This window comes from Bombus vosnesenskii, unplaced genomic scaffold, assembly GCF_011952255.1.
Source record: "Bombus vosnesenskii isolate JDL3184/JDL3185 unplaced genomic scaffold, Bvos_JDL3184-5_v1.1 scf7180000013436, whole genome shotgun sequence".
Lineage (NCBI taxonomy): Eukaryota > Metazoa > Arthropoda > Insecta > Hymenoptera > Apidae > Bombus > Bombus vosnesenskii.
The window spans coordinates 486755-500790 of record NW_022883050.1 but is presented as its reverse complement, the minus strand read 5'-3'; the positions used below and the strand labels follow the sequence as shown (position 1 = coordinate 500790).

At 44.6% G+C, this 14036-nt stretch overlaps 1 protein-coding gene across 2 annotated transcripts in view; it reads right to left on the bottom strand.

Moving 5' to 3' along the window:
• LOC117238142 (zinc finger protein basonuclin-2-like) overlaps positions 1–14036 on the bottom strand; it is a 262847-nt gene that overhangs the window by 27285 nt on the left and 221526 nt on the right. For both annotated transcript variants that reach the window (XM_033502799.1, XM_033502797.1), the window contains exon 4: positions 1120–1655. In XM_033502799.1, the coding sequence (XP_033358690.1) occupies positions 1120–1655 (536 nt within the window). The remainder of the gene's footprint in view (positions 1–1119; positions 1656–14036) is intronic.

Here is a 14036-nt window from a genome sequence, read left to right as displayed (position 1 = left end):
GAAACCTTTTTATTCTTGTTCTAGTTTCCACATGCACTTTGTTTTAAGCACTCGCAGAACAGTTTCACAGTCTTATAAAAACTGACAAATCAGTTTCTCAATGAAAGATCACAAATTCTCGGGATCCATTGATCTTTGCACAATTCTGATGCTATCTTCTTCATCTGGCACTGCCTCGATGAAATTCCCATCACGACTTCCATATGATCGCGTAACGGGTACACCATGCACTTCTCCACGATGCACTTTCAAACACCGTTCTCGTAAACCGTTTCCTCACTCCATCCTCTCTTCCTGTTACCCCCTTTGATTCACAGAGTTTGCGGTTCTTGCGTTCGATTCACAATTTCTAGTCGATTCAGTTCATAGACACTACCGAGGAATAGACATCTAACAGATGGGAAACCGCGGAACGACACTTCGCGAATAGAACGACATGTAGACACGTCATTTTGTCACTGATTTGTTTGCTGCGTCAATGATCACTAGGCGTTGATTTCGAATCGATGCGTTTCGACGATGGTCGTCGGATAGGATCGATGAAACTATAGGCGTACTTAGATCGAAACCCAACATACGAGAAATGTTAGAATCGGATTCTACACTACCTGTCACTTTCTCTACTACGTTATCCGTTTTTGTTATATTTGAGATGAAAACTCTCGTCGACCAGTCGGTTTTGTTTGGTTGTCAGTCCGTCGTCCGTCATCGAGCTTTTCACTCCACTGCTCTAATCTATCGACGTCACATTGTCATTTTTCTTCGTTGTATCCATCAAACTTGTCGAATTAGCGGCCGGTCTGATACATCGCTGTCACTTTGCGTTGCCCTACTGCCTTGTTTTCGATCACCGTAATCCCAAACGAAAAATCGTCGATCTTCGACCACTCTACTCCATCCACATCACTCCGTCACGCGGTCTCGTCATCGATCGTCAAAGTTCTTCGTCGGAACGACCCGTGCACTTTGTCCCGTAAAGTCACCTTGTCCAGTGTGTTCAGTCTCGTCCCGTCTCGTTCCGTCTCGTCCGCTCCGATCCCAGTCTATCCCTATCTCGCGAGCAAAGAGAAACTCCTATCTCGGTGATGATGTTTTGATTCTTGAAATGGATCGACTCACCTGCAGTATGTATCCCCGCGTGTAATCCTCGTACGTCCAGCCGAAAGCGGCTAGTAAACGTGTCACTTGCGCGTGCTGCAACTGGTTGAACAACTGATCGAGCAAGATCTTAAGGCGGATCGGTAGTGCGCGCGAGCCGTAGAGTACGAGAGATGCGACGTCAAACGCGGCCGTCGGCTCGACACTCTCTGAAGCCGGTGGCCTCTCCTCCTTCTCCGCGACATCGGCTCCACCACCAACACTGCCACCACCACCACCGCCACCCCCACCTCCACCGTTCCTATCCCCACCACAGTTGCCCCCACCGGTCGTCGCTCCCCCACCACTGCCATTCGTATCGCCACCTCCACCTCCGCCGCCACCTCCGCCACCGCCTCCTCCTTCCCTCGACGCCGCGGCGGCGGTCGTCGTCGTCGTCGTCGTCACCGTGGTCGTCGGCGTCGCCTGCTTTACCCTCCCTCCGCCGCTTTTGTCCTCCCTACCAGTGGCACGGGGGCTGGAGACGACATCCCCACCAGCCGACAGTCGCGCCAGCGCTGCAACATACAGTGGAAAAGAGACAGGTTAGAAAGAGAGTCGCCCGCCGCGTTCGTTCGTTCTCGCTGCGCGGCGGATTAGCGCGTGTGTTGGTGACCGTGGACAAACCTCTCCCACCACGCGACCCGCTCGGTGGCACCTCCTACCCCCGCACCTCCTATGCCCCCACCCACTCTCGTTCACGGTTGCTGTCCTTTCGTTTTGTTCCTGTCTTTCGCGGCCTCTAGCCTGCTCCGCCGACCGTTCCGTATGTCTCTCTCGCTTCTGTCTCTCCGGGTATCGTTCTCGAGCAACCTAGGGTCGTCGTGGCACCGAGGGTACTTACTTACCCCCACCCTATCCGCCACCGGACTTGCCCCCACCATTGTCAAGTACCAACACACACCAACGTTACGGGCCACCGTTACCGACGCACACGCACACCGCGCGCGCCCGCGACGCGATAGTTCCACTAACACCGATACGCTTCTGCTCGCTACCAATACTGCGAGCTGGAATGTACGGCCGGTCGCGCTGCATCCCCACCAACCGGATTTTCTCATGAGACTCGGCAATACTCGGCATCCATCAACCTGCTGCTGCCGCCACAGTGTCTCGGTTCGTACGCCGATCGCTGTTCGCGTGATACCTACGTTGCTGCGGCGCGACGCGATGCGATTTCAGAGGACCGCGAGCTTTGTTTTATGCACTTATGCTTTCTTTCGTGATTTCACTTGGAATATTTGATAGCAGGTGAATAGTATCTGGTTTTCTGGCGAATATGATGCGGTTATAGTTAATTAAAGGTGTAGGAAAAAACCTTTTTCATTGTCTAAAACATAGGATTAGAAAAGGGTATTTTGTTTAATAAAAATTACAGGAATTCTGCATTTGTTCTGCGAAATCAGATACATACCACGGCTCTTTTTATGGAAAGTTGAAAGTTGATCTTATCGGAATGTATAAATCAGTATATCAAGGTAATCAATAACATTAATGCTTAAGTTTCTATAATTGGCAATATTAAATATTACAGAAGTGAAAACAGCGATTGCCATTTGCTCTTCTAGCCAGCATTGTACGACTTGTCTCGGTAGTTGTCATTACTCAGTTGGTTATATCTGCGTTCTTTTTCGACTTATAATTTCCTGGCATCAGTTTTAAGTTTGTGCTTTGTTAAAAGATGCGATAGAGAAACTTATTTTTCTGTATAATAGTCATACACGTATTCCAATTTCTAATCGTATACGTTCGCGTATCGCGTAAACGTTAAACAATCCGTCGTTTGTAACGGAACGGTGCAGCGATCGCGACGTAGTTTCACGAGGGAAAACGCCCGCGGACACGATGGCCCAAGCAGCGCGTTGCTTTCTCAGAGACACGGACACCGACGTATATAGTCGTCGAGACGGTGGCCGTAAGGTCTCGAGGCGCTTTCCCTCCAGAACCGTCACGCTTTTCGCACCTGACGATTCCTATCTCGGGACACGAAAGTTTATGGACCTTCTTACCACGCAGACGCACATACAATCATACACGTAAAACATACCGCCTCTCCCGATGGTATCGTTGTCGGGTTTCGCGTACGACGAAAACATTAATCGAAAAGGTACGCGTCAATCCACCTCTTCTCCGTCTGCTTCTATCTCTGTCTTGATCGATATGGTCGAACGATTTACAATTTATAGGCTGGCGGATGTTTATCGGATAATACGAAAGATTGATGAGTGACGTTTTGTCTTCTTTTTTTTTTTTCTTTTTAATGACGAGACGATGAACGCGAAGATCTCGGAGAAGAAGGTTATGAGACGAATGGTGCACTTTTAATGGAGAGTAGTTAGGTTTCGTGAGTTATGTAACGCGAGGAACATATGGTTGTCTCGAAGATCAGAGCTCCGATTTGACCACCTTCTTTGATTCTTCTAATTGCAGCAGATGTATACCGACGATAGCATCTGGGATCGATTACTTGTAAATGATATGAAAGTACGGTGAATGAGAGTAAAAGCGGTGCTTTGAGAAGGGCGCATGGTTAACTGTGACGTCTTGACGTTACTTTTGACAGACACGAATATGATACCTACTTTTTAAGGCAAAGTGATAGGTCATTTCCGATACTTCAAACGTAATAAAAACGACCGTAATTAGTAAAATTTCGCTAATTCGCGAAAGATGTACCAAGGTAAAAACAAAAATTGCGGTAAACCTAACCGTTCGAAAATTCACATGAAAATGAAATTCGCGAAACGTTAAGGCAATGTAACGCAGTATTTTCCACTCTAATACTCATCTTAGAGTCGGTTTAACCTTAACACCGAGCGATTAGTTGCCGAAATGCGAGATAATCCCTCATTGTCGTGCACAATGCACGGTGGGAAAGCGATGGTGATTATGGGAGGATCCATAACGCTTGTCCTTTTTGTCGAAGTCGATAATATTGAGAAAGTGCGGCGTGGTTGCGTCATGGGATGACGCCGGCCATGATTGTCGCTGGTCGCTGTAGGTGCCATATCGTGGCATATCGGGCCCCATGACGAGCGGACGCTCGCCTCGCCACGGTCCCACCTGGGGATCAATAGAAACCACCCAGTCATCGCGATCGGGCGCCACTTGTCATTAATGACTATCCGATTTTCGATTTAATTAAACCGCGATGACGATCTCGCCACCTAGACGAGTCAGGGATCTCGCGCGGCGGAAAGCCAGATCGTTTCTGGAACGATCGAGGCTGCATGATTGGTCCGAGTTGCTCGGGTGCTTTAGAGTTTTTAGAAGGGGCTTTCTCAGGGTTGATGAATACGGGGGTCTTTGTTACCCTGGAAGGGTAAGAGGCGGGAATAGCCAGGGGATGGGTTGACGGGCTCGTTTGCTCGTTTTCCAAGAACTTTGAGTGTTTCGGATGAGCACTGGGATTGGAGTTCGCAGCAAGAGGTAATTGGTTGTTTAGTCAAATTCGAGACACGGTCGTTAGTAATAATATTGTTAGTAATAAAACATATTTGAAGTATTTATCGTATTGCAATTTCTAATGAAATTCGTAATTCGTTAATAGAAAACTTATCTTAATTTTTCAGGATCGAAGAAGTGGTTTAAACCGGAAGAAGCCATGGAAATATAAATACAAAAGTAAACTCGCTCTATTGCTTGTTCTTATCGAAATGGGAAATAACAGAGGAGGAAAGAAGTATGTGTCTATCGTATACGAAGAGGAGGATGATCATGGAAACGTTTGTATGGAATCTTAATTGCCTGAGAATTACTTTGCAGCCTTTTCTAACTTGTTAAAGATGTCGTAAAATGAGGTAATACGTGGTAATATGTGTATCTTAACATTCATATATCTAATGTAAAATGTAAATGACAGGAATGTAAACCAACGACGGTTCTTGTTATGGTAAACTAACAATGCCTTGTACGTTTAACCAACTTCTTATTAAATAACGATAACACGAAAGATTTTTTTATTCTCTCCTTTTAATTAATTGTTTCATCTCTAAACAACGTAATTTATGTAGCACTTTTTCTACCACGTTTCTATATTCCAAGGCAAGCATTTTCCACGTGACCAGAAACGTTATAGATACTTCTTATGGGCTCCCCATGAGAATAGCCAGGGACGTGGGTCTTTGAAAGAGGCAAAGACTTCTTCAATCTTGCTAGACTAAGTCAGTGCCGTCGACAGATGGAGCTCCATGTTCTGTCCCCTTCTATGCCTTCTAACCATACATATATATAGATACAGAAAAATCAACGCGTTCTCAAGGGAAGCTGTTACATTCACCACACACATTTCTCATATATAACCCGACATCCATCAACATTCCCATCCTATAATAACGAAGACGTAAAGAAGGAAGTTCCTTAATATTCTGGATCGATATAACGAGTCTGACCCACGTAATCTTTACGCGTTAAATTGATTACGTACTTATTGGCAAATTAAATTAGGCGTTGAAATTTATATAATATGTTATTAGCAATATCGTTATTTTATATAGCACTAAACGATATAATCATAAATTAAAAAATTTCACTTTGAACCAGGTAGGTTTATTGCAGATCCTCTACCTTTGATGGTCATCTCGATAAATATCAGTGAAAAAGGACGAACGTACGACATCGAGCGAAAGCAGAAAACATTTCACCGAAGCGTTTCATCGAACCCTCGATCCGTTTTCCGTCGACATCGCGTTGTTGTTATATTTTTCCTCTTTTCGCGGATCAGGCCGGTGGTTTTTGCCAGCGACAACGAATTTTCCAACGAACGAACGTCAACGGAAGGGTGGTGGCGCGATGTCGACCGCGTGTTATCCAGGTTTGCGGCACGGAACGCGTTTTTGCGAGACATGCGCACGGTTCGTCCGTCGAATTTCATGGGATTTCCGGTTCGTTATTATTTTTGCTTTCGCGTATCGACGCGTTTCACAAAAGACACTGTTTACGTTGCAGTTTAAACCCGTTCCACATATTTTCGTGACATTTATCGTTGAATCGTTGTTTTATTTATGAATTTTTCAACGGTTCATCGGACCTTGATATTCTTCCTATCCTTAATTAATAAAATCAATATTTTGCCTTTTATCTACATTCATATCTATTCTTGATTTACATTCTGTCAAACGTTCGTTTTATTTTGTTACAGTATTTTGTTACAGTAGGTTTCGTCGTATTAATAGCAATTGCCATTTAATTATATCCATTTATCTTGTACTTCATTCGTATCGCGTATCGAACAGTTGTACGTAAATTATATTTACGTTGCAATAAAAGAACTACGACTATCTTACGAACTGTTAACCAATGTAGAACACGTCGCTGTTACAAACCAATTACCACGTACTTTACATTCATCGACCCAAATTCCCACAGACATTTTCCCGTTACCCAAAATATTCCCAATACAGCGTTTAAAAATAAATAAAAAAGGAAAAAAGGAAGGAAAAGAGGTAGAGAAAAATAATTCTACATACAGAGAGATCATCGAAACAACAAGCGAACTAAAAGTCCTCATCCTCCCAAACACGGCACGTTTTCCGAAAACAACAATCCCTATATACTCACGCGTGCGCAAGCTTTTTGACCTCTAAAACAAAAAGCCAAAACAAAACCGGGGGGAGGAGGAAAAAAAAGGAGATAGGAAAAAAGAGAAAAAGGAAAACGGGGAAAAAAAACTGAAAACCCGGTCGACAGGGGCGTTCGATCATGGAGGTAGGCAGCCACGAAATGGAGATTCGAGTGCATGCATACATAACCGATGGTCGTAGGTATACATATGTGAGAAGAGGAGCGCGCGCGCGCGCTACCGGGACGCGATGATGCCGGGACGTAATATCAATACGCCACGAAGGCAGGATGGTCGCGTCTGATTTTCCGAGCGCATCGGCACGTGGATAATGTTTTAATGGAGTTTGCGGAGTGCGAGGAGGGATGGCCGGGCCAAGGGTGAGCTCGCCATGGTTTACATACCATTTACTCGCGCCCTGTAACCTCGCCAGCCGACTGTTTACAGTGCTGTACAAACTGTGCTCGCGTTGCTGCCGCGACGATGATTCTTCCTTTATCCGTAGCGATATATCGCGGCAATCGAGCGTTGTCACTGATTAGGAAAGATGGTCTTCTTCCATACGCGTTCTGGTCGTTGGACGAAACGGTGACAGATTTTGGAAACGTTATGAGATAATTTCGTGTGATTTCCGAACTTTGCGATCGAGGGGATGGTTTTTGATTGATTTCGGGGGGCGAAGGGTTGTTGGCGGGACGATCGAGGTAATGGAATTGTTATGGGAATCGAAGGTTTGGAGGAGGATGGAAGCGTTCTTGAGTAGTCGGGGATGAAAGTTTTGGGCTGGGTATGGTGTCGTTCGGCGAGGCTCGGGTTAATCGAAATGGAGTCGAGGATTATACGTTTTGATTGGTGAATTGTTGACGAATACTCGGAGGGAAAGCAGACGTTAGATGTTCTTTGTGATTAAGCGAATGCGGTTGCAGACTGCCGAAGTGTAATTAGAAATGTGTTTTATGAAGAGCTGCGTTAGATGTTTTGAAGCTTGATGACTGTCCTCTGTCAATCTCGAAGCAGATGACCTGATTCAAGGAACATAGAGGCCTCCTTGTATCTTTCAGTAAATATGACTGCAGTTATCGATGAAGAGATTAACCGAGTATCTATAGGTATATTTGAATTATGAAAGTAATGGAAACTTTACTGCAAGTACAGTCTGTTTAGAATACACGGCAACTTTGTATCATAAATAACATTTTAAACTTATGTAAAAATTAATAAACGACATCGACATTTTGCGTATCCTCGTACAATCTTTAAATATTCCAACGATATGAAACTAATTTCTCAAAACTTTGAAATATCGCCGAGTCGTGCTTTAATCCTTAACTTAACCATCGAACGGCACAGAACCATAAATCCAACCCATTGAAAGATTCTCACGTAGGCAAATCCTTTTCTATCGCGTAGTAAACGCAAACAGAAAGAGACGTACTATCGTAACCTTACCGAACCGGCATTTAAACGCATTCCGTTATTATCGTCGCCTAACGAACACGCTGTAACAGGCAATTTCAGTTCGATGTTGGACGTCTCCCGGTGCCATTACATCGTTCGTACAAAGTAAGCAAGAAATCACTCATTATGTTGTTAGACACATTACAAGGATGGCGCTTGCGCAATCCTCGTCGACTTCCTGGGACAAACAGGCAGGCACGTCACCTTCTATCGGCCTCAAAAGAAAAAAAAAAGAGCCACAAACATACGATATCGTCGTGTTCGTGTTCCATCCGGCTGCCTAAGTGACATTATGCGAACCAGACGATACGAACAGGCGATAACTTGAATTTGATCGCGGTTCTTAGCTTCTTTGTATACGAGACACGTGTTACAATGTAGCTTATAGCGTAGCTTTTTTGCTCTTTGTCATTGGCTTAATAAGTAGTTAATGGTTGCCTAGAATTTTTGAACGATCCACTGATTGTCCATTTCACGTATATTATTGACGGTGTGTTTATTTCGATTGAAATTTGCATTGAATGGACAAGAATGTTCTTTGGTTTGATGTCGGGATACGATGAGGAAAACTTGGCGGAAACACGGTGTTGGTATATGTGATCATAGTGCGATCTGTTATCTCGTATGTTTTATTCCGTTGAATCAGTCCTTAATATAGTATTACCGGCTTTTGTTTTAACAATAACAGTTAGTTTTTTACTTCGAACGATTCTGCCTAAATCAAACTCCTCTTACATCCCATAAATGGCAACAGAGAACTACAGGTTAATCAATTTGTGATAAAAGTAGAATAAAAGATGGATTTTTATTTCGATTCAAAAGATCACATTCACCTCTTACCATTCTACTCTCCACGAAACTTCATAAAATCTGTACAAGCTCATCCAAATCAACCAGGCAACGACCTACAAAACGCAGAAGCCATACAACAACATCGCGTCCTACACGCGACAGCCGAACCGAAGCTTCTAAAAATGGAATCTGCGACCTCGAAGAAACGTAAACAGGACTTCGTCTCTAGATGAAGCGACGGCCCCCTGTCAAAAAGAAGCCTCGTGGAATCGTCCTCGATCCGATATCCGCTGAACGATCGAGGACGTCTTCCAGCGAAGTCCGTGCCGTAGCCGTGCAATTAACCCATCCGAGGTCGAAATCTTCTTGCAAGACGATCGTCTGAGGTCGGTATATTATATCGGTATATTTTAATTTTTATCGGGCTGCCTTGTGGAATTTAAATTTGACACGTCGATATATCAAAATCCTTGACGGAACAATAGACCAACTATCATTTTACTCGATTCGAACAAGACTAACTATTGGTATTCAAAATCAAAGAAATTCCAAACAAATAGTTTATTATTAACACTCGCAACAAACTCGTAAGAACGACGAAGTTTTCACGCGTTCCCCAAAACTGTAACCTCAGCTGTTAATCGGAGAAAAAGGGTCGATGGATCTCCGTTTGTTCAGAGTTCATATTGTGTCCCTTCGTGACACGTCTCCTGCGCGAAGACGATGTTTCGCAATGATCCGTTGAAACGAAACGACGGAGATTACGTAAGGGCCGGTGGTCAGACCTGACACATTCCCTGGGATCGATCGACAAGCTCGATCGTCCTCCCACGATGGACTAATCGATATTTGCACGTGGTTGCGTGCTGCACGACGCCCTCCGGGTCGTTTCACACAACGACGTGTGTACCAAAACGAGGCCACGTGGGAATTTTTGACAGAGTATTAGAAGAGTTCTTTCTCGTCTTTTTTCTCGTTTCGTTTTGCTTGTTTGAACGGGGAATAAGATGTTAAGGCGACAGTCGCTGGAACAGGTTACATCATCGATGACCGCGACCTGTTGCCTTCAGTGATCGTTGAATGGCAACCAAGACTGGTCGAGCGGAGACGACGCGTGACATTCTCTCTGACATGCATCTGGACTTCGAAATGATTTTCGCGACGTAAACTGTAAATGATGATTAATTTTATGACCGCTGCTTATGGTAGGAATTGAATTCTCGCTACTTGCACAGAAAATCATCTAAAAGCAATTCGAAACCGATCGCGAGAACTCGAAAGGAAAAGAATGGGATTCAGGTGGGAGAACTAGGGGAAATAGCGAGTAAAAAGGGCATTTCACGCAAGAGGGAGTTAACGATGAGGCGTAGCCCCATGCCGAGAAAGCGTGCAGCCCCCCGGTCTGGTAACAAATGATAGTTTTGATAATTAGCGGCTTCTTTCTCGTTGTCCGTAGAGCGGCATCCCTTGAAGTTGAAGCCGCGAATGTCAATGGACGGCAGGTGCCCTGGCATTGTCTAAAACTGCACGATAACCCCTGTGGAAACGCAGATTCTTACAGAAACGTGGCGTGACCGAGCTGTTGACAGGTACCAGGGACAATGGACGGAAGTCCCGGGAGGGTGGCACATAAAGCGGCGAGAACAACCGGAAAGCCTGAGACAATGAGACGGCCGAGAAATTCAATTTCGGTAAAACGTTCGAAATTCGCATGGATTTCTTCTCTGATTCTTTATTTTCTACTATGTTTCCTTCCTTTTCTTTTCCGTCGTTCATCGATGATTTCCGAAGATGCGATATCAAAAAGTTTCCTCTTCCTGCTTCAATTACGCCGATGGAGTTAAGTTGTGGTGTTTCGCTAGAATTGTGTAAGATATCGTGTTTGCGACTATTTGTTGATATCGATATATTTTACAATTTACGATTTCAAGTACGTAATTCAAAGGAAGGGATCAATTTTTCCGTCATTTTCCGAATACATCTTGTGTTAACGAATCATTTGTTCGTAGGAAAAACTAGTCGATAGATCGTTAAATAATCAAACTTCAAAACAAAATCTACTTGTTAAATGAGAAAAATCTGCCAATGGAAATGATACAAAGATTCTGCATCGACAGATATTTTTCTCGGCACTTCTACAACAAAGATTCTACTTTCAACTACCGATTCTTCGAAACAAACGTCCATCCGTAAGCCTTTTCCCTAAACGCAACTGCAACTAGAAACAGCAAAGAGACAAGCAGAGAGATTCAAGAATTCGTTCCCCGTCACTCGGAATTTGCATGGCGATCCGTGTCACCTAGTTACTTTTATACGTCATGGGGGAGCTCGAGACAGGTCTTCTATTCGGTAGCCTTTAGTTACGCCAACGATACCTCACGCAAATATCCCTTTCCTTGTTCCATCGTTACCTTCTATAGTGTATTCTCAGCGGATGAATAGCGAGGACAATGAAGCCTCGTGGAAACGCGTCACGCCCCATGAACAGAGCCCTGTACATGCGTCGTCCGACACTCCGTTAGTTTTAGAAATTTCACCCGTCGATCCGTATCCAAAGCTGAAAGTCCACGATCCACATAATACGACATTCGGTTATTTTTGCTATTAAAATCGTGAAATAACTGTACGAACATTTTTTATGCAATAATTGCAAATCACGTGATTATAGCGAACGACGCAATTTCTTTCCGCATACTCTCTCTACCTATCGTCCTCAATCGTGACGGACGTACTCGATTTCTTTTTGTTTTCGTTTTCGATTTTCCCCTTTTTTTTATTCACGAATCAAACGGAATAGCGAATCCACGCGGTCCCTGTGGAGCTGCGCGCTGCGATCGCTTTTTTTCTCGCGCCTTCGTTTTTTACACGAGCCCATGCGTGTGTTTTACGAATCGCGGTTCGATTTCCGGTTACCCTCCAGAAAGATTAGCTTCGCTCGTTGCGCTCGAAAATCCCGCGAAAATACTCGACAGGTGCTCGAATTCGACGAATTTCGAAAATTCTTCAAAAACACGGTTGTTTATATAGAGGATGAAGATAGAGTAACGAAAAAGGCTTGATCTTTCTTCTTTTTTTTTTTTGTAGTAACGCTGCATGTCAGCTGCGTCTGACACAATGGCTTCTGTTTTCTCTTTTTTATCGCACCGGTCATAGGGAAACTGTATTTATACGTTGCGATATAGATTTCTGATACTGACTTATTTCGCTCCTAAAATAAAAATACGGCTCGAAGTTGGTTTTCACTAGCGATGATTGGAAATCGCGCAACGTGATTCGACGTCATAGTAGGAGGTGTTTAGTTTATTTTAGTATCGCTTCGCGAGAATCGTCTCGACATTGCAGAAGAGATAATGCACGGATGCGCGCACGTTGGTGCTGGTCAGAGGGTGCAGGTATGTATATGCCGGCTATACGTACTATATCGAGACCGTTTCTCATCCGGAAAGCCGACGATTAGGCCAGTTTTGAAACGTAATGTGGCCGCCGACACGGAGCCATTTGTCTTGCAGCGCGTCGGTGGACGTCGCACCGCGGGATATACATTCTGTCCCGAAGCAAAGAACGAACTGAACTCGAGAGAAAGGAGAGTGTTTGTGCGTGAAAGACGAAACATGGTGAAGCGTGATCGGGCAAGCGAGAGAGAGAGAGAGAGAAAGAAAGAACTGGAGGAGAAGGAGCCGCAAAATAATTGTTCGTCGGATGAGTTTGGGCCCCTTATACCCTGGGACCTATACCCGACACCAGACGACCCAATTCGACGTACTTTTGTGATCCAAATGGGATGAGTCAACGATTGATGTTTCTGCCGGTCTTTCAGACTCTCTGCTCTGCTGGATTTTATCGGTTTCGTCCCTGTCGATGGCTCTCCGCTGGTCCTCCGCCTTTTCTCCTCTCCCTAATTCGTTTTCTCGATCATCGGCTTCCCCTCTGCTTCTTTTCGCTCACTCAGTGGCCTCTTTGTCTCGCGTGGACGGCGATTCCTCTTTGGTCGTTAGATCGCTGGCTATTCGATGGCGGTTGCACACTAGTCGATAGGAGTTCGCCCCGTTTTTTAACTGATGACGATCGTCCCTGGACAGTTTGCGTTTCAAGCGAAATACTCGTTTTCGATGTTACGTCTTTTGTTCTTATCTTTCGCGGATTCATAGAAAGCCTTGGATTGTTCTTGGATGCGGTTTATTGTTGGCCAGAGAATGGTGTTCTCGACGCGACGACAGGTGTCAGACTTCTAGAGAGAAGGGAGAATGTGATTGGACGGTGGGCAACTCGAGAAATGATTGACAGTTGGAAGGAATCTAATGATACGTTTAAAGGTCAACAGTGTCGTCCAATCGTCCCACCAGCGCGTTCTACGGACGAATTGAAATGTTAAACGTCCACCAGCGATTTCGAACATATATCGAGAATACAAATATGACATGTTTGAAAAAATGTTAACGGTGTCGTTTATGAAGTCGTTATCTAGAATCTAGAATCGTCAAAAAACAAGATGGATATGTTGTCATAAAACATTATATGAAGAAGGCTCGTTAAAAAGATTAGGTTTAATCAATCACACCGAAGACACTGAACATTCGAGTATTTGAATAAATTATCTAATTGTATAGCAAATCTTCGACAAATCCACGTAAACCGTAAAACATCAACTTCCTCTCTTCGATCCACTTCCACCAACCTCCTCGAACATCGATTCCTTTCTTCGAGAGCGTCTCAATTCGACTTTCAAAAATCGTCGTGTCCAAACTGCGATGGTCGGTACTACGCGTTCGATCGGTGAACACGCGAGGAGAACAATTAGAGATACAAGAGGGATAAAATAGTTGGGACAAGCGACAGGTCGACAGGCCCTCGACGTGTCCTGTCGCGTGACGTTCGCGAGAACGTTGGGCTCCGGTCTTTGATGTGACCGCTACAGCAAGGCCCTCGGTCGACGAATCACCGATGCACGATGCCCGTTTGACATTTTCACTACGGGGGACGGGACACGATAATAATAGGTTTAACTTCGTCGTTCGTTCGACTGAAATTGTCTGGAAACCGGCCGCCGTCAACGTCGCCCAAGCGTCTCCGTCGATTTTTCTTCCAGATT